The sequence below is a fragment of the Ictalurus punctatus genome, chromosome 9 (assembly GCF_001660625.3).
Source record: "Ictalurus punctatus breed USDA103 chromosome 9, Coco_2.0, whole genome shotgun sequence".
Lineage (NCBI taxonomy): Eukaryota > Metazoa > Chordata > Actinopteri > Siluriformes > Ictaluridae > Ictalurus > Ictalurus punctatus.
The window spans coordinates 3334248-3355760 of NC_030424.2; the positions used below are offsets into that span (position 1 = coordinate 3334248).

Here is a 21513-nt window from a genome sequence, read left to right on the forward strand (position 1 = left end):
AGTCAAACGTCACCAGCTTTGATCAATCTGATTAGCTGATTTATTACTATAATATACAATTTGTACTAGAAAATAACAACACAAATACATATGCAATGAGGAAAAAGCACAAACAGAAGAAAACACAAAAGAAGTTTGTTTGAAATCTTTGCAAATTTATTAAAAATAAAAAACAAAAAAGCACATGAAAAGCACACGAAAAACATTTACACAACTTTACTTACAAATCGAAAAAAGAGATGCAGTGTCTTCCATTCTGGCCATTTCATACATTACTGAATAGATGAGGTGAGAACTTATTCAGTCTTTGATACACGAGAGGTGATCAGTGGTGCTGCGTTTTTACCTCCATCATTCAAACAAGGACTGAAGTATGGATAGAGTTTCTCAGTGAAAGACTGACAAGTGAAAGAGTAGATATGAGACCTGGCCTCAACGTCATAAAAGGAGACCAGACCCTCATCATAATCCACAAACACGCCCACCTTCTGGGGTTTCTCTCTCAGGAAGAGGGGGATACAGGGATCATCACGAGCAGTATACTCATTCCCCTTCCTCAGAATCACAGTCCAGAATCCATCCTGAGGTTTAAATGTCTCAATTTTCCCCTTCCTGTTAAAAGACTCTCTGACCACTCCTAAACTCCACTCAGTCTTCCTGCTGACCTGCACCTCATAGTAAAACCTCCCTGAGGAGAAACCCTGATTTCCCAGGACAATTGGATGATAAGTGAATCTTTTCGGGGTGTCTGGGAGATTCTGCTTTGTGTCTCCATACGTCACTTGTTTTCCATCATCAGACAGGATGAGACGAGGATAAGCTGTATCAGTATCCATAGTCACATCCACTGAGAGAAACACACAGTATGTGATGAGTATGCAGATAAATAATAATAATTAATAATCTAGTATATCACAATAATTATCATTTTATAAGCAGATCTGTGGAATATTAAAATATATGTATTGGGCATAAATAATGGAAATGTGTGCTTGGGTAAAGGCTTTTACATTTCATAAGTACGTGATAGATTTATCAGCTAAAGAAATGCAGCAACAAACTTCCCAACATAGAAAATTATATAGAGTATTATGTTTAGTGCATTAGTGCATGGAGGTAATAGGAAGATGTACTAAAGATACTAATTAAATAATGGGGAGAACTTTAAAATATATATTTTTAAATAATATATATAATATATAGGAAACAGAAACTGCAGTGTACCTGCATACCGCTGAATCCTCTTCAGTTCTGTGGAGACTAATTACAACACAACAGGACATTTATTATATTAAATATCCTTTCAATGTAAACTTGGAATTAGAAAGCTACAACAAAGCTGTAAAAATCATTAACACAAATTTACTTTCATTCATCGATCAATAAACCAAGAAACTAATCAATAACTTTTCATACGGTCTCTAACAAAATAATTCCCTTGTTACAGAGATCAAAAACAGAAATCAAAAACACACAACTGTTTATCTTCTAAATTTGAATTCATTTACATTCTTCATAAGAATATTTAACACTGATGTTGGTGTCTCTCACCCTCCTCTCTCCACTCTCCTCCTCTAATGGAATAACGTTGTGATTCTTGTGGTCTGTCACAGTACAGAACCGACACACACACTTCTGATCGTCTCTAAATGAGATGAACAGAGAGTCACACCACAATCCAGACAGGATTTCAAGGCCTTCTGCTTCACACCAGTGCAGAAGTCACAAAGAACCGGAGACTTATCTGAGACTGTTTTCTTCTTGAAGCGATCTGCAACCTCTCTCAGTGTTATATTAGTCTTGAGTTCAGGTCTCTTGGTGAATTTCTCTTTGCAATATGGACAATAATAATGTTGACGTGTATCCCAGCTTTGTGTGAGGCAGCTGTTGCAGAAGTTGTGTCCACATGTAGTGGTGACTGGATCGGTGAACACCTCCAGACAGATAGAACACTGTAACTGCTCTTCAGTCAGGAGGCTGCTGGATTCACCTGCAACTGGTGGATAGATTAAGTATAAAAATGTAAATAAAAAAGTGTTAATATAGATTATTTTGTAAAACATATTAAGTAACTTTCACGTAATCCACATAATGGAGGTTCAGGACGGATGCAAGTGCAGTTAAAAATTTTATTAAAGAGAGACAGGCATACAAATCCAAAACGTAAGAACAGCGTGGTCAAAAACAGGCATAAATAGGGCAAGGCTAGAATCAGAATTGAGAACTGAGAAACAACATCAAAACAATGAAACTAAATGCAAAACAACCGCTTCGTTAGGAGAATACACTCAGTACTACGCAAGGAACAAAGAGACACAAGGGGTTTAAATGACAAACATAATCAGGCCTGAAACACAAGACAGCTGAAAACAATGATGGCACACCTATGGGAAACAACCGATGACAAGACAGGTGCGGAGACAGGAAAAAAAAACATAACAAAAGCACATGTAGAAAGTAAACAAGGTCAATGTCACTGAAGACCCAAAAGTGTGCATTCGCTAACAGCTTGCGCATTGGCTTGAGATTCGAGCTTGCGCTTCAGGTCTCCGAGCACGGTGCATGCTACAGCGCTAGCTTGAGAGGAAATCATGACAGTAACCTTTTGCCTTCTAGTTACACATCGTTCACACACAGTGTGGAGCTCAAAAGTGGGTAATAGGTTAACGAAAATTAATCTTGATCACATTTGGGCCCCCAATGGGTTACTGTGAGGCCCAACACAAAGTCATGGAAGCAGGCCGCTTTTACGTTCATGCAGGTGGAAGCAGGAGGTCACATATGAACCTTGTAAGAACGAACATGTCTTTAACATAGAAATGCACTGGACATGGGGGGTTCTTGTGCAGAGCTGGACTTTGTCATGTTTCCAATCACCTGACTTCTAATCACACACACCTGAACACAATCACTCCACACGGAATTTAAGGACTACAGTATCACACTCACATTGTGAAGTAATCACTCAGTGTGCATGTACCTGACATTATGCATTGTCTTTATACATTGCTTATCTGGTTTTGATCTTTCCTCTCTTCCTGGTTTTTCTATTGAGTTTTGCCCAGTTTATACAGTTTGCACGTCGTCTGATCTTTTGCCTGCTTGTGGATTACGATCTTGCTTCACGATTTGGATTTGTTTGCGTGTGTTTTAGAAAATAAACTTTCAGTGCATTTGCATCTCCTTCTGCCTACTTTACTGTATATGACAGTTTCACTTATACTCCCACTGTGAAGTCACTTCTTGCTCAGTTCTTATTAATGTTGGAAGTCGCCTCCACATATTAACACAGAAACGCTCTCATGTAGCAACACTTTAGTAAACCTGTATGAACTAAAGCTATTATTAATGAAACACTTGTTCTTTTACCAGTTGAATATTCTGATTGATGAAATATAAAAAAACAAAGTCAAAAAGTGTTGGAGTTGAAAAAATCTAACAGAATGATGACTACCTGTTTCACAGGGGTATAAATATGAGGTAACACATAGGCCAAATTCCCTTAGTCATTCATAACAATGGGTAAGCTTTGATGTGCGGCAAAACGTTGTTGAGCTTCACAAAATGGGAAGTGGCTATAAGAAAATAGCACAAGCATTGAAAATGCACATTTCCACCATCAGGGCAATAATTAAGAAGTTCCAGTCAACTGGAAATATTATGAATCGACCTAGAACTGGACGTGTGTCTATATTGTCTCAATGCACTGTGAAGAGGACGGTTCGAGTGGCCAAAAAATCTCCAAGGATCACAGCTGGAGAATTGCAAAAGTTAGTTGCGTCTTGGGATCAGAAAGTCTCCGAAACTACAATCCGAAGTCACCTACATCACCATAAACCCTAACCCTTCTTTTTTTCCCCCAAAGGGCTTCAAGAAAAAAGCCTCTACTCTCATCCAAAAACAAATTCAAGTGTCTTCAGTTTGCCAGACTCTACTGGAACTTCAAATGGGATCGGGCTCTATGGTCAGATGAAACCAAAATAGAGCTTTTTGGTAATAAACACCAGAGGTGGTTTTGGTGCACACAGAGAGGTAGCCATATGGAAAAATTACCTCATGCTCACGATTAAATATGATGGTGGCTCTTTAATATTTTGGGGCTGTTTTTCTGGAAGAGGACCTGGATACATTTTGTTATAGTATACATGGCATCATGGACTCTATCAAATATCAACAGATATTAAATGAAAACCTGACTGCCTCTGCCAGAAAGCTTCAATTGTGCGGTGGTTGGATCTTCCAGCAGGACAATGATCCACAACATACATCAAAATCAACACAAAAATGGTTCACTGAACACAAAATCAAGCTCCTGCCATGGCCATCCCAGTCCCCTGACTTGAAACCCATAGAAAACCTGTGGGGTGAACTGAAGAGGAGAGTCCACCAGAATGGACCTTGAAATGTGAAGGATCTGGCGAGATTCTGTATGAAGGAACGGTCTCAGATCTCTCACCATGTATTCTCCAACCTCATCAAGCATTATAGGAGAAGACTCAGAGCTGTTATCTTGGCAAAGGGAGGTAGCACAAAGTATTGACTAAAAGGGTGCCAATAATTGTTGCACACATATATTTAACAAAGATAATTTTTGGATTAACCTCCAATGGTTTGATATCCATGAGAGCAGAGTATTTTTGTGAATTTTGTTTAACAAAAGATAAAAAAAAACCAACAACAATAAAACAATTTTTCACAGCCATTTTTGCTCATATTTACAAAGGGTGCCAATATTAATGGAGGGCACTGTATACAAAAATATATATGCAAACACATACACGGAAGATTCTGCCTATTTATAAAATTATTTCTCTACTAAAAACATGAATTCTAGGATTATTATACATTGTTCCATTTTTAATAGACATGCACAATACACTCCAGATAACCCGAACATGATATTAAAATTCATGATCATGTAGTGATATCTGTTTTGAAAAAATATCTTTCCTTCTGGACTTTTCATACACTACTGATTTTGTGAGGGGTAAATTTTACACACGAGAGATGATCAGTGGTGCTGAGTTTTTACCTCCATCGTTATGGCAAGGACAGAAGTATGGATAGAGTTTCTCAGTGAAAGACTGACCAGTGAAAGAGTAGATATGAGACATGACCTCAACGTCATAGAAGGAGACCAGACCCTCATCATAATCCACAAACACACCCACCTTCTGGGGTTTCTCTCTCAGGGAGAGGGAAATACCAGAATCATCACAAGCAGTATACTCATTCCCCTTCCTCAGAATCACAGTCCAGAATCCATCCTGAGGGTTACATGACTTAATTTTCCCCTTCCTGTTAACAGACTCTCTGACCACTCCTAAATCCCACTCAGTCTTCCCGCTGACCTGCACCTCATAGTAAAACCTCCCTGAGGAGAAACCCTGAATTCCCAGGACAACTGGATAATAAGTGAATCTTTTCGGAGTGTCTGGGAGATTCTGCTTTGTGTCTCCACACGTCACTTGTTTTCCATCATCAGACAGGATGAGATAGAGATGAGCTGTATCAGGATCCAGAGTCACATCCACTGAGAGAAACACACAGTATGTGATGAGTATGCAGATAAATAATAATAATTAATAATCTAGTATATCACAATAATTATCATTTTCTAAGCAGATCTGTGGAATATTTAAATATATGTATTGGGCATAAATAGTGGAAATGTGTGCTTGGGTAAAGGCTTTTACATTTCATAAGTACGTGATATTTATTTTATTAAAAATAACTCTTCCATATTATATATATATATATATATATATATATATATATATATATATATATATATATATATATATATATATATATATATATATATGTATATGTATATATATATATATATATATATCACACACACACACCCCATAGGAAACAGAAACTGCAGTGTACCTGCATACTGCTGAATCCTCTTCAGTTCTGTGGAGACTAATTACAACACAACAAGACATTTATTAAAGAAAATATGCTTTTAATGTAGACTTAGAATTAGAAAGCTACAACAAGGCTACAAAAATCATGAACACAAATTTACTTTCATTCATCGATCAATAAACCAAGAAACTAATCAATAACTTTTCATTCTGTCTCTAACAAAATAATTCCCTTGTTACAGACTTCTCAGTTTCTCACCTTTTTCCTTCAGTTTCTCATTCAGAGTTACACTGAGTTTCTGAAGCTGAGACAGAGCCGTCCTCAGAGCTTCCACACTCAGTTCCGTGTTAATCCTGATCTCAGTCCAGTTCTTAGCGATGCACAGTGACGGATAAATCTACAGTAAAACAGGAGAGAGGAGAAATCCCTCAGCTGATGTTCTGTGATGTTCTGCATTATGGTTGAGTGATTGAGAGAGGAACACTGACCTGTAGGAGGTGGAGATGATCGTCAGTGTGTGAGAGCTGCTCCAGCTCAGTGTCTCTCCTCTTTAGCTCATCGATTTCCTGTTCCAGCTCTTTAATGAGTCCTTCAGCCTGCTTCTCTGCTGCTTTCTGCTTCTCCTCCATCACCTCCAGCAGCTCAGCCTGACTCCTCTCAATGGAGCGAATCAGAGCGGTGAAGACTTCAATACTGTCTGATTTCTCCTTCTCTGTGTTTCTCTAAAGAAGGAAGAACATCTCACTTTCATCAACTAACAGTGAAGATGTGCACTTCCTTACATTCTACAAAACTAAAAAAGTACAAAATGCAGCAGATATGAACTACATCATGTTTGACCCACTTTGCTGAGCTCTACTGAGTGATTAATCTCCTGGATCTTCTTCAGTCGCTCCTGGATCATCTGCTGCAGCTCCGTCTGTGTTTTCCCCAGCTGACTCTGTGCACAGAAATCAAAAACACACAACCGTTTATCTTCTAAATTTGAATTCATTTACATTCTTTATGAGAATATTTAACACTGATGTTGGTGTCTCTCACCTTCCTCTGTCCACTCTCCTCCTCTAATGGAATAACGTTGTGATTCTTGTGGTCTGTCACAGTACAGAACCGACACACACACTTCTGATCGTCTCTACAGAACATCTCCAGAGGTCTCTCATGCTCCTGGCAAATCTATTTCTCCAGGTTCTCCACTGCATTTATTACTTTGTGTTTCTTATATTTTGGAACATGATTATGAGGCTCTAAATGAGATGAACAGAGAGTCACACCACAATCCAGACAGGATTTCAAGGCCTCCTGCTTCACACCAGTGCAGAAGTCACAAAGAACCGGAGACTTATCTGAGACTGTTTTCTTCTTGAAGCGATCTGCAACCTCTCTCAGTGTTATATTAATCTTGATTTCAGGTCTCTTTGTGAATTTCTCTTTGCAATATGGACAATAATAATGTTTACACGTATCCCAGCTTTGTGTGAGGCAGCTGTTGCAGAAGCTGTGTCCACATGGAGTTGTGACGGGATCAGTGAACACTTCCAGACAGATAGAACACTGTAACTGCTCTTCAGTCAGGAGGCTGCTGGATTCACCTGCAACTGGTGGACAGATTAAGAAAATAATTGTAAAAATTATACAATAAAATATGTTTTAAGAATAACAACCCCAAAACAAGAAAGTATTAATTTAGACTATTTTATAAAACAAATATTCAGCAACCTTTTGCCTCCTAGTCACACATCATTCACACAAAGTGTTGGAGCTCAAATGTGTTTTAAAGGTTATGGAAAATTGGACCTTGATCATATTTGTTTGACAAAATTCTCTACTACAAAATATGAGGTGTGTATTAGAAGTGTGCATCAGGACTGGGATCCTGTGGGGCAACACAAAGTCATGGGAGCAGGCAGATTTTACGTTTCTGCAGGTGGAAGCAGGAAGTCAGATATGAACCTTGTAAGAATGACCATGTCTTTAACATAGAAACGCACTGGACATGGTGGGTTCTTGTGCAGAACTGCGTGACTCATTTACCATGTTCATTCATTCATCTTCACTATCTAGTATCTTTATCCTGGTCAGAGTCCCTATGGTTTAAATTACTATTTATTTATATTGTGAGAAACAGAACCAACTTCACGTTCATTAGGAAATCTCAAGGGCATGTACAAAGATAAATAACTGCAAGAGAGGTAAGGTTTGGCCAAACAGAGCAGGAAGGATTCCTTCAGGAACAGGCAGGAGTGGGATTATTAAAAGATACATCTCTAGTACAAGACACCATCCCATCAGAGCACAGTGGTTTCTTCTTAACCATGTTTCTGAAAACCATTTAATTTAATAATCAGAAATATGCTTTAACTAGCTTGAAATGAACTGAAGTCTTTAAGGTTTATCTGGAATTCACATTAGGTCATCACTGATTTAGAAACTGATATATAGTTAAATTGACATCTTTTCAAGTATAAACTGTGTAACTTACATTCAGTAGGTGTATCCATGCTCTTCCTTCTGCCTTGTCTTAGTTGTGATGATAAATATTCAGCCATGTCCTCTTTCCTTCTCTTTTTTAAAACCCTTCCAGCAACAAATCAATATTCAGTTCACACACTGACACACATTATATGGTTAAAAAAATAAATCACAGCCATTTACTGAGCATTCTCACAGCTCTCAGTCAGTAACTGTAGTTTATAGTTTCTTACTTCCTGGTGTTAGTAGGAATGTTTGCACCTCACTCAGTAACATTCTTGTAACAGACAAAAGAACACTTTTAAATGTTTCATTAATCTTTATCAAGTTTGTTTATTGAGCATGAAATTTAATTTCTCACTTTTTTCCCTTGGTACAGAAATACATCTTTATCTGACACCACTACTCAGTTCGGTTTAATAAACCAATAAACCAAAATCCTGGCCCAACTCCTGAACTATGAAAAAATATTAAATAAAGTACATACCTTTACTCTTCTCATTATCAAAACTCGTCCTGTTTATTCTCTTCTCTGATCCTCTGGATCCGTAGTAATTAAATTCTGCATTTGTTTTAAAAAAGACGTCTTCCTGGTCTATGTGAGCTTTCAGACTGGTCTGGTTTCACTTTCATTTATACACACAAAAGCTCTCATGTACCAACACGTTAGTAAATCTGTATGGACTAATGACTATTATTAATGAAACACTTGTTGTTTTATCCAGGTGAATATTCTGATTGATGAAATATAAAAAACAAAGTCAAAAATGTTCAGAGTTGAAAAATACCAGCAGAGTGATTTTGCCTTTAGAGAAAAAGGTGATGAAGCTTATAAATGTGTTTATAACTTTATTACTGGCAGGTTCTTCAGGTGACTGAATTCGTATGTGGGTTTTAATCACTTTACTCAATTACTTTGGGTTCTCCTCTTGTGGTGCTTTTCAATTCATCATTAAAACTGCAGTATGTGACTTTGTGTGTTTTGTAAAACATTTGTAGGGAGTCAAACTCAGGAAAATGTGTGTGTATAATTTTTATTAGTCTACAGGAGTTTACTGGTCTGGTCATCACAACCCACAATTATCAAAGATATATTTCTGATGAAGTTCTTATAGATATTATTCTGTTTGACTTTAATCCAAATCTCAGTAAAACTGTACACGTTATAATAATGAGCCTAATATCTGAGTGGTCGGATTATTGGTTGGACGGCATCTGTGAAATTTATTTGACAGTTAATATGATCCCTGTCAATATAGATAGATCACTTTATTAATTCCTGAGGGAAATTCACTGAATTGAATTCAATCAAATTCATCTGTTTGTGCATTTGGTCACACTTTACAACTAAATCATTTTAAACATTTCTAAACATTCCTAAATACTCTGAGAAGTGCTCACTAGCAAAATCCAGTGAGAATAATTAAATTATGGAATAAACCGCAGCAGAGACTTTACATACTGACACGCTATGTAGGCGGAGATAGAAGCAGGTATGCAGATATAACAATAATCCAAAAGGGTTAAGGCAAAATCCGTGGTCGATAAACAGGCAGGGGTCAGGCGATCAGGCAAACAGACAAAACTAGGCAAGGCAGAAAATCGAGGTCGAGAGCAAAAACAATGGTCAAAATCACTTTGGCAAAACATGATGATAAGGCTTGGAGAACGGCAGAGAACAAATCAACTGAACATTTACTTCGCGAAGTCTTAATGTTCTTGAAGTCTCTTATATACTGTGTTGTGTGTGTGTGTGAGATTGGGTGCAGGTGTGTGTCGTTAGAACTCCGGAGAAAGCGAGTTCGTGCGCGTGTGGGAAGTGTAGTCCTCAGCGGCCATGTTTGTAGTTAGCGGTGCCTCCTGGGAAACTGAGTTACTGGTTATCTGTGACATGACACAAACTGTGTGAAAGATTTTTATTCAGATATAAGTGACGAAAAAAATCAACAGTAAATCATAAAATACCATCAATTCATACAATATAAAGCACACTAAAGTTTTATACACCACCCACACCACAATTACACAGTTAAACAAGACAGATGCTGCATTATATTGAAAACCCTAAAATGGAGGACAGAGGTGACAGAACTTTAACATATAAAACAACTAGCTGAAAAAACTACTGGTCAAATATGTTGACTAGCTATTTCTTTAAAAATTAATAATTTATATAAGATAGGTTATCAGAGTCTACTAAAAATTTTTCCTTTTAGCTAAGCAAGCTTGGTAGCCTAAGTAAATTAGCTCACTAGTCTTGTTACCCTTGAACAGAAAATACAAGAATTAGCTGGCTGATCTATTTACCAACTAAATTATATCAGCTAAATTATATCAGCTACATTTATATAAAAACAAATAAACAAACAAAAAAACAACCAATAATAATAATAATTGTTGACCAGAATTCAAGCATGAAGAGTGTCAATGTTGTGTTGCTGTTCTTTGCTATCTAGCTAGCTTGTGTTAGTTGGCTCTAACTAGCTGGTGTTAGAAATGGTGTACTCAAACTCTGTTAAACTTCTACATGTTCCTTTTCCAGTATGAATAATAAAATCATTTAGACACTTAACTATACAGTTAACTGAGAGGATTAATTAACTGGTCATGCTGGCAGATTCAGAAGGCTACGATTGTTTCTCCTTTCATGGAAATGAGGCATAAAAACATGCACACAATGTTCTATCCTAAAACTATATAAATATAAATGCAAACACACACAAAGTATATTCTCACAGTAGAATAATGTTAGGATACACACTTCAACTAACAAAATAATGCTTTTTTAGGAAATTATTTCTCTACTAAAAAGGTGAATTCAAGGTTTATTATACATTGTTCTGTTTTTAATAGACATGCAAAATACACTCCAGATAACCCTAACGTGATATTAAAATTCATGATCATTACTCATGTGGTGATATCTGTTTTGAAAAAAATATCTTTCACTCTGGACCTTTTATACACTACTGATTTTGTGAGGGGTAAATTTTACACACGAGAGATGATCAGTGGTGCTGAGTTTTTACCTCCATCATTATTAGAAGGACAGAAGTATGGATAGAGTTTCTCAGTGAAAGACTGACCAGTGAAAGAGTAGATATGAGACATGACCTCGATGTCATAAAAGGAGACCAGACCCTCATCATAATTCACAAACACGCCCACCTTCTGGGGTTTCTCTCTCAGGGAGAGGGAGACACAGGGATCATCACGAGCAGTATACTCATTCCCTTTCCTCAGAATCACGGTCCAGAATCCATCCTGAGGTTTAAGTGCAATTTCCCCCTTCCTGTTAACAGACTCTCTGACCACTCCTAAATCCCACTCAGTCTTCCCACTGACCTGCACCTCATAGTAAAACCTCCCTGAGGAGAAACCCTGATTTCCCAGGACAATTGGATGATAAGTGAATCTTTTCGGGGTGTCTGGGAGATTCTGCTTTGTGTCACCACACGTCACTTGTTTTCCATCATCAGACAGGATGAGACGAGGATAAGCTGTATCAGGATCCAGAGTCACATCCACTGAGAGAAACACACAGTATGTGATGAGTATGCAGATAAAAAAATAATAATTAATAATCTAGTATATCACAATAATTATCATTTTATAAGCAGATCTGTGGAATATTTAAATATATGTATTGGGCATAAATAGTGGAAATGTGTGCTTGGGTAAAGACTTTTACATTTCATAAGTACGTAATAGATTTATCAGCTAAAGAAATGCAGCAACAAACTTCCCAACATAGAAAATTATATAGAGTATTAGAGTATTATGTTTAGTGCATTAGTGCATAGAGGTAATATGAAGATGTTCTCAAGATACTAATTAAATAATGGGAAATATATATATATATATATATATATATATATATATATATATATATATATATATATATATATATATATATATATATATATATATATATATTACTAAAAATGACTAACTAGTATAATGTATAATAAAGGAAACAGAAACTGCAGTGTACCTGCATACTTCTGAATCCTCTTCAGTTCTGTGGAGACTAATTACAACACAACAGGACATTTATTAAATTAAATATGCTTTAATGTAAACTTGGAACTAGAAAGTTACAACAAAGCTACAAAAATCATTAACACAAATTTACTTTCATTCATCGATCAATAAACCAAGAAACTAATCAATAACTTTTCATACTGTCTCTAACAAAATAATTCCCTTGTTACAGACTTCTCAGTTTCTCACCTTTTTCCTTCAGCTTCTCATTCAGAGTTACACTGAGTTTCTCATTCAGAGTCTTCTGAAGCTGAGACAGAGTCGTCCTCAGAGCTTCCACACTCGGTTCAGTTTTAATCCTGATCTCAGTCCAGTTCTTGGTGTGTGGAGCGATGCACAGTGACGGATAAATCTACAGTAGAACAGGAGAGAGGAGAAATCCCTCAGCTGATGTTCTGTGATGTTCTGCATTGTGGTTGAGTGATTGAGAGAGGAACACTGACCTGTAGGAGGTGGAGATGATCGTCAGTGTGTGAGAGCTGCTCCAGCTCAGTGTCTCTCCTCTTTAGCTCATCGATTTCCTGTTCCAGCTCTTTAATGAGTCCTTCAGCCTGCTTCTCTGCTGCTTTCTGCTTCTCCTCCATCACCTCCAGCAGACTCCTCTCAATGGAGCGAATCAGAGCGGTGAAGACTTCAATACTGTCTGATTTCTCCTTCTCTGTGTTTCTCTAAAGAAGGAGGAACATCTCACTTTCATCAACTAACAGTGAAGATGTGCACTTCCTTAAATTCTACAAAACTAAACGTAAAGTACAAAATGCAGCAGATATGAACTACATCATGTTTGACCCACTTTGCTGAGCTCTACTGAGTGATTAATCTCCTGGATCTTCTTCAGTCGCTCCTGGATCATCTGCTGCAGCTCCGTCTGTGTTTTCCCCAGCTGACTCTGTGCACAGAAATCAAAAACACAACTGTTTATCTTCTAAATTTGAATTCATTTGCATTCTTCATAAGAATATTTAACACTGATGTTGGTGTCTCTCACCTTCCTCTGTCCACTCTCCTCCTCTAATGGAATAACGTTGTGATCGTTGTGGTCTGTCACAGTACAGAACCAACACGCATACTTCTGATCGTCTCTACAGAACATCTCCAGAGGTCTCTTATGCTCCTGGCAAATGTATTTCTTCACGTTCTCCACTGCATTTATTACTTTGTGTTTCTTATTTTTTATAATCTTATTATGAAGATCTAAATGAGACGGACAGAATGTCAGAACACAATCCAGACAGGATTTCAAGGCCTTCCGCTTCACACCAGTGCAGATGTCACAAAGAACCTGGGACTTATCTGAGACTGTTTTCTTCTTGAAGCGATCTGAAACCTCTCTCAGTGTAATATTAATCTTGAGTTCAGGTCTCTTGGTGAATTTCTCTTTGCAATATGGACAATAATAATGCTGACTCGTATCCCAGATTTGTTTGAGGCAGCTCTTGCAGAAGTTGTGTCCACATGGAGTGGTGACAGGGTCAGTGAAAACTTTCAGACAGATGGAACACTGTAACTGCTCTTCAGTCTGGAGGCTGCTGGATTCACCTGCAACTGGTGGATATAAATGAAAAATGTTGTAAAACAAATTCTAAGTAACATTTGGCTTCCCAATCACTCCAGGTTCAACCCTTAATTCCCAATCTGCAGATAAAACCAATATAAATGCAAGCTCAGCTCAGAATTTCTACATGGTGGGTTTAATTCAGAGTTCCTCCAAGTTCAGCAAGTGACGTCAAATCAACATGGCCGCTCACAGCAGCAGCACTGAACAAAGCAGCACTTCTTACCTCAAAAATGAGTTATACTGTATGTTACGCCATCGCCAGCGGATGGCACTGCGGCGCGGCTTCTAAGTGCGCGCATACAAGGGACTGAACTGGGTGGAGTGGACACGTGACTTTAGTTTTGGTTCGTTCTCTTCCTGTTTGAATATTGGTTTATGTTTGAGGAAGTCTTTAATTTGCCCCAGGTGCCATGGTTTAGTTTGATTGTGTTCGTTATTTAAAGCCCTCGTGTTGGTGTGCACGTTGCGCAGTATTATCCTAATGTCTCTTGAGTTTTTGTATATGTTTGACATAGTAGCGTTTAACATGGTCGTAATTCCAAGTTTGCTCTCGTGTTCCTGTTTAAAGCCAGATTTGGCTAGACCGTGTTTCCTTGTTCAGTGTTTGTTGAGCTGTTAATAAAGACTTCGCTCCTGCATTTACTTCCTGTCTCCAAAGCCCTGTGTTTCGTAACACTGTAACGTATGTAAGCATTAGCTTTAGACCATATTCGCTTGTTAAATCGAGAACACTGACTCTACACTTCACTGTTTTAAGAAGGAAAATATAATATATCAATAATCACAGCTAACTTTTCCCCCTCTTTGTAGCAAATGCAATTCTGAGCTCCAGCTTACAGCTTCTGAGGTACAGTACAGTCCCCTCCAAAAGTATTGGAGCAGCAAGGCCAATTCTATTATTTTTGCTATACCTTGAAGAGATTTAGGTTTGAGATCAAAAGATGGATATGAGATGATAGATCAGAATCTCAGCTTTCAGTTCCTAATGAACTATCTTATAAAAACAGTAATATTGGCCTTGCTGTTCCAATACTTTTGGAGGGGACTGCGAGTCGAATGCAGCACAAAACCAACCGACTCTTCTGACTTTATCACCTTTGAAGCAAGATAATTAATATTACTGAGCTTTTGAGTCCCTGCTTCTCCCATTCATACAAACACACGCGTGCGTGCACACACACACACACACACACACACACACACACACACACACACACACACACACACACACACACACATACATATACACACACACACCATTTTGTCTGTCTCTGTTTAGAATGAGATTTTCTAGTCAAATAGCTGGTTGGTGTTTTTCTTCTCTTTATTGTGTTACTTTAGCATTCCGAGAAGCCAAACTATTAAGAGCTAAGCCTTCAGAAACAAATACATGGATTATTATTTCACACATTTAAATCAATATTTTAATCAGTTTGACTTCATTTGAAAGTTTGTGATATTAATTTAGTGAAGCACCTACATTGCTCGTATGTACCTCACATTTCTGGTGCTTCCTGTATAAACAGTCTAATTTCCCCGACACCATCATTTGGCACTTTTTCTTTAAATTTTTTAAATACATGATGTTAAACATGAGTTTATTTTTTCCATCAACTTATTTGCTGGAACAATGCTGGATAATTCAACTGACTGACAATGGTTTCAGAAGATGAACTTCACTGACAATGAAGCCGCTAAGCCGTTGCATGAAAAATGGTTTATTTGGTACTTTATAAGTAGTTTGAAATAAATAGAAATAAATACAAAACTATGAGGTTTATAAATGAAACCTTTTCTGTTCATGTATTAATTGTGTAACTTACAGTCAGTACGTCTATGTGATGTAGCCCTTCTGGCTTTCTTTGCTTGTGGTGAAGAATATTCATCCATGTCTTTTTTTTTTCCTTCTCCTGTTTAACCATTTCAGAAAGAAACATTATTCAGTGCACACACCGACACACACATCATATTGTAAGACATTCACTGAGCATTCTCAAAAAGTCTCAGTCAGTAAATGTAATAATCTTTAATATATATTTTTTTCATTCATCACCAGTGTTATACATCAGTAGAATAACATCTGACTGTTTCCCAGGGTACAGGACTACATCTTCATCTGATACTGTTTACTCAGTTCACTGTGAACTTCTGAACTATGAAACAAAATTAAATGAAATACATACCTTAACTTTTCTCTATCTCAAAACTGCTCAGGTTTATACACTTCTCAGTTCCACTATATACACAGCGAATACTTTCAGCTATTATAATAAACAGAAGTTGTCCTGGTGGATCTGAGCTCTCTGACTGGTCTGGTTTTACTTTCACTCAACAAGGGATGGTGGATCATGTTTTAGAATGCAAAACCATTTAGTCTTATATGTACAAACACATAGTGTATGATGTATGTAATATTTACTTTCACTCAACAATGGATGGTGGATCATGTTTTAAAATGCAAAACCATTTAGTCTTATATGTACAAACACATAATGTATGAAACATTTAGGTCCACTAGAAGGCCTAAAATATAAAATGTAATGTCAAAGGGTGTCTAACAAAATGATTTTGTGTTATAGGTGATAAAAAGGTGATGACACCTAGAAGAGCTTTTTATGGGTGTTGCAAAAAATGCATAAAGTCATAAAGTCAAACGTCACCAGCTTTGATCAATCTGATTAGCTGATTTATTACTATAATATACAATTTGTACTAGAAAATAACAACACAAATACATATGCAATGAGGAAAAAGCACAAACAGAAGAAAACACAAAAGAAGTTTGTTTGAAATCTTTGCAAATTTATTAAAAATAAAAAACAAAAAAGCACATGAAAAGCACACGAAAAACATTTACACAACTTTACTTACAAATCGAAAAAAGAGATGCAGTGTCTTCCATTCTGGCCATTTCATACATTACTGAATAGATGAGGTGAGAACTTATTCAGTCTTTGATACACGAGAGGTGATCAGTGGTGCTGCGTTTTTACCTCCATCATTCAAACAAGGACTGAAGTATGGATAGCGTTTCTCAGTGAAAGACTGACCAGTGAAAGAGTAGATATGAGACCTGGCCTCAACGTCATAAAAGGAGACCAGACCCTCATCATAATCCACAAACACGCCCACCTTCTGGGGTTTCTCTCTCAGGGAGAGGGGGATACAGGCATCATCACGAGCAGTATACTCATTCCCCTTCCTCAGAATCACGGTCCAGAATCCATCCTGAGGTTTAAATGTCTCAATTTTCCCCTTGCTGTTAACAGACTCTCTGAGCACTCCTAAACTCCACATGGTCTTCCCACTGACCTGCACCTCATAGTAAAACCTCCTTGAGCAGAAATCCTGATTTCCCAGGACAATTGGATGATAAGTGAATCTTTTCGGGGTGTCTGGGAGATTCTGCTTTGTGTCTCCACAACTTGTCGTCACTTGTTTTCCATCATCAGACAGGATGAGATAGAGATGAGCTGTATCAGTATCCAGAGTCGCATCCACTGAGAGAAACACACAGTATGTGATGAGTATGCAGATAAATAATAATAATTAATAATCTAGTATATCACAATAATTATCATTTTATAAGCAGATCTGTGGAATATTAAAATATATGTATTGGGCATAAATAATGGAAATGTGTGCTTGGGTAAAGGCTTTTACATTTCATAAGTACGTGATAGATTTATCAGCTAAAGAACTGCAGCAACAAACTTCCCAACATAGAAAATTATATAGAGTATTATGTTTAGTGCATTAGTGCATGGAGGTAATAGGAAGATGTACTAAAGATACTAATGAAATAATGGGGAGAACTTTAAAATATATATTTTTAAATAATATATATAATATATAGGAAACAGAAACTGCAGTGTACCTGCATACTGCTGAATCCTCTTCAGTTCTGTGGAGACTAATTACAGCACAACAGGACATTTATTATATTAAATATGCTTTCAATGTAGACTTGGAATTAGAAAGCTACAACAAAGCTACAAAAATCATTAACACAAATTTACTTTCATTCATCGATCAATAAACCAAGAAACTAATCAATAACTTTTCATACTGTCTCTAACAAAATAATTCCCTTGTTACAGAAATCAAAAACAGAAATCAAAAACACACAACTGTTTATCTTCTAAATTTGAATTCATTTACATTCATCATAAGAATATTTAACACTGATGTTGGTGTCTCTCACCCTCCTCTCTCCACTCTCCTCCTCTAATGGAATAACGTTGTGATTCTTGTGGTCTGTCACAGTACAGAACCGACACACACACTTCTGATCGTCTCTACAGAACATCTCCAGAGGTTTCTCATGCTCCTGGCAAATGTATTTCTCCAGGTTCTCCACTGCATTTATTACTTTGTGTTTCTTATATTTTTGAACATTATTATGAAGATCTAAATGAGATGAACAGAGAGTCACACCACAATCCAGACAGCATTTCAAGGCCTCCTGCTTCACATCAGTGCAGAAGTCACAAAGAACCGGAGACTTATCTGAGACTGTTTTCTTCTTGAAGCGATCTGAAACCTCTCTCAGTGTAATATTAGTCTTGAGTTCAGGTCTCTTGGTGAATTCTTGGTGAATTTCTCTTTGCAATATGGACAATAATAATGTTTACGCCTATCCCAGCTTTGTGTGAGGCAGCTGTTGCAGAAGCTGTGTCCACATGGAGTGGTGACGGGATCAGTGAACTCTTCCAGACAGATGGAACACTGTAACTGCTCTTCAGTCAGGAGGCTCCTGGATTCACCTGCAACTGGTGGACAGATTAAGATTTTTTTTTTTTTTTTTAAACAAAGTATTAATTTAGACTAGTAAAACAAAAATCATTACCTTTTGCCTTTTAGTCACACATAGTTCACACAAAGTGTTGGAGTTCATATGTATTTTATAGATTAGAGAAAATTTGATCTTGATCATATTTGTTTGACAATAGTCTCTTCTACAAAATATGAGGTGTGTATTAGAAGTGTGTGTCAGGACTGGGATCCTGTGGGGCAACAAAAATTCATGGGAGCAGGCAGTTTTTACGTTTGGACTCCCTTTGGATTAAATTACTATTTATTTATATTGTGAGAAACAGATCCAACTAAGTTCATTAGGAAATCTCTTGAGCATGTCCAAACATAAATATCTACAAGAGAGGTTAGGTTTGGCCAAACGGAGCAGGAAGGAACTGATTAGGATTGTAGTGACAAATGACCACTTAGAGGTGTTGTAGAGTTCTTTCCTTCGTGTGAGATCTGAACAAGACACGCGTCTAGTCTAGTACTGCTTTTATCCACTTTATTTATTGCAAAACTCGTACATGTCAGTTTAAACTCGCAGTTCCAATGCACACAGACATACAGTAATCCCACCAGCTTGCTTCCACCTGCACCTGTCCTGACACGGTCAAAAATTGTTGTGCTTTCCTCCATTACACACCTGCCTTCTCTTACTCTCTGGCTACCTATATACTAATTAGACGCACACTGCACCCAATGTTAAGCAATGAAATTACAACAGACACTGAATACAACATAATGGCTCTTATAAGGATTTTATATCTATCTATCTATCTATCTATCTATCTATCTATCTATCTATCTATATATATATATATATATATATATATATATATATATATATATAAACAAACAAACGTCTAGTACAAGACACCATCCCATCAGAGCACAGTGGTTTCTTCTTAACCATGTTTATGAAAACCATTTAATTTAATAATCAGAAATCTGCTTTAACTAGCTTGAAGTGAATTGAAGTCTTTAAGGTTTATCTGGGATTCACATTAGGGTTTCTGAAGTCATCACTGATTTAGAAACTAATATATAGTTAAATTCACATCTGTTCAAGTATAAACTGTGTAACTTACATTGTACAGGTTCTCCCATGCTGTTCCTTCTGCCTTGTCTTAGTTGTGATGATAAAGATTCATTCATGTCCTCTTTCCTTCTCCTTTTTAACCCTTCCAGAAACAAATCAATATTCAGTTCACACACTGACACACATTATATGGTTAAAAAAATAAATCACAGCCATTTACTGAGCATTCTCACAGCTCTCAGTCAGTAACTGTAGTTTATCGTTTCTTACTTCCTGGTGTTAGTAGGAATGTTTGCACCTCACTCAGTAACATTCTTGTAACAGACAAAAGAACACTTTTAAATGTTTCATTAATCTTAACTATCAAGTTTGTTTATTGAGCATGAAATTTAATTTCTCACTTTTTTCCCTTGGTACAGAAATACATCTTTATCTGACACCACTACTCAGTTCGGTTTAATAAGCCAAAATCCTGGCCCAACTCCTGAACTATGAAAAAACTTTAAAGTACATTCCTTTTACTTTTCTCTTTATCAAGACTCGTCCTGTTTATTCTCTTCTCTGATCCTATGGATCCGTAGTAATTAAATTCTGCATTTGTTTTAAAAAGACATCTTCCTGGTCTATGTGAGCTTTCAGACTGGTCTGATTCCACTTTCACTTATACACCAGTATAGGCGGTGACTCATTTTAACATACAAAAGCTCTCATGTACCAACACGTTAGTAAATCTGTATGGACTAATGACTATTATTAATGAAACACTTGTTGTTTTATCCAGGTGAATATTCTGATTGATGAAATATAAAAAACAAAGTCAAAAATTGTCAGAGTTGAAAAATACCAGCAGAGTGATTTTGCCTTTAGAGAAAAAGGTGATGAAGCTTATAAATGTGTTTATAACTTTATTACTGGCAGGTTCTTCAGGTGACTGAATTCGTATGTGGGTTTTAATCACTTTACTCAGTTACTTTGGGTTCTCCTCTTGCGGCACTTTTCAATTCATCATTAAAACTGCAGTATGTAACTTTGTGTGTTTTTGTAAAACATTTGTAGGGAGTCAAACTCAGGAAAATGTGTGTGTATAATTTTCATTAGTCTACAGGAGTTTACTGGTCTGGTCATCACAACCCACAATTATCAAAGATATATTTCTGATGAAGTTCTTATAGATATTAGTCTGTTTGACTTTAATCCAAATCTCAGTAAAACTGTACACGTTATAATAATGAGCCTAATATTTGAGTGGTCGGATTATTGGTTGGACGGCATCTGTGAAATTTATTTGACAGTTAATATGGTCCCTGTCAAGATAGACAGATCATTTTATTAATTCCAGAGGGAAATTCACACTTCAGAAGGTTTGAGAACCCCTGCTATAGAGATCAAATTAATCTGTTTGTGCATTTGGTCACACTTTACAACTAAATCATTTGAAACAGTTCTGGCAATTTATCGAAATAATATTATTGCTGCTACAATGCTGTTGTTGTCCTTTGTTGTTTCTCTATTCATTATTTTGTTTGTCTATTTCCTGTGTTGTTTATCTATATTTCTCTTAAAATCTTCCTAAATACTCCAAGCAGTGCCCACAAGCAAAATCCAGTGAGAATAATTAAATTATGGAATAAAGCAGCAGCAGAGGCTTTACATACTGTCACGCTATGTAGGCGGAGATAGAAGCAGGTATGCAGATATAACAATAATCCAAAAGGGGTAAGGC

The 21513-nt window shown here is 36.9% G+C and overlaps 2 protein-coding genes and 1 pseudogene across 3 annotated transcripts; all 3 read right to left on the reverse strand.

Moving 5' to 3' along the window:
- Nucleotides 1-81: 81 nt before the first annotated feature.
- On the reverse strand, nt 82-2593 carry LOC108261457 (E3 ubiquitin-protein ligase TRIM39-like). Its single transcript, XM_017462336.3, has 4 exons — nt 2507-2593; nt 1552-1645; nt 1225-1260; nt 82-847 (listed from the first exon to the last, which is right to left on the reverse strand). The coding sequence occupies exons 1-4, from the start codon at nt 2591-2593 to the stop codon at nt 297-299; spliced, it is 768 nt and encodes a 255-aa protein (XP_017317825.1). The 3' UTR covers nt 82-296.
- LOC108261458 (E3 ubiquitin-protein ligase TRIM39-like) lies at nt 2116-8985 on the reverse strand (annotated as a pseudogene). The gene is made up of 8 exons (XR_001811504.3): nt 8837-8985; nt 8360-8454; nt 6919-7475; nt 6722-6817; nt 6366-6599; nt 6136-6274; nt 5896-5931; nt 2116-5533 (listed from the first exon to the last, which is right to left on the reverse strand). The product of XR_001811504.3 is annotated as an E3 ubiquitin-protein ligase TRIM39-like (transcript).
- Nucleotides 8986-10253: 1268 nt separating this feature from the next.
- On the reverse strand, nt 10254-20593 carry LOC128633600 (E3 ubiquitin-protein ligase TRIM39). The gene is made up of 8 exons (XM_053682893.1): nt 20061-20593; nt 19840-19932; nt 13382-13938; nt 13187-13282; nt 12837-13061; nt 12583-12745; nt 12344-12379; nt 10254-11876 (listed from the first exon to the last, which is right to left on the reverse strand). Exons 1-8 carry the CDS (start codon nt 20101-20103, stop codon nt 11341-11343), a joined length of 1749 nt encoding a protein of 582 aa, XP_053538868.1. The 5' UTR covers nt 20104-20593; the 3' UTR covers nt 10254-11340.
- Nucleotides 20594-21513: the final 920 nt, after the last annotated feature.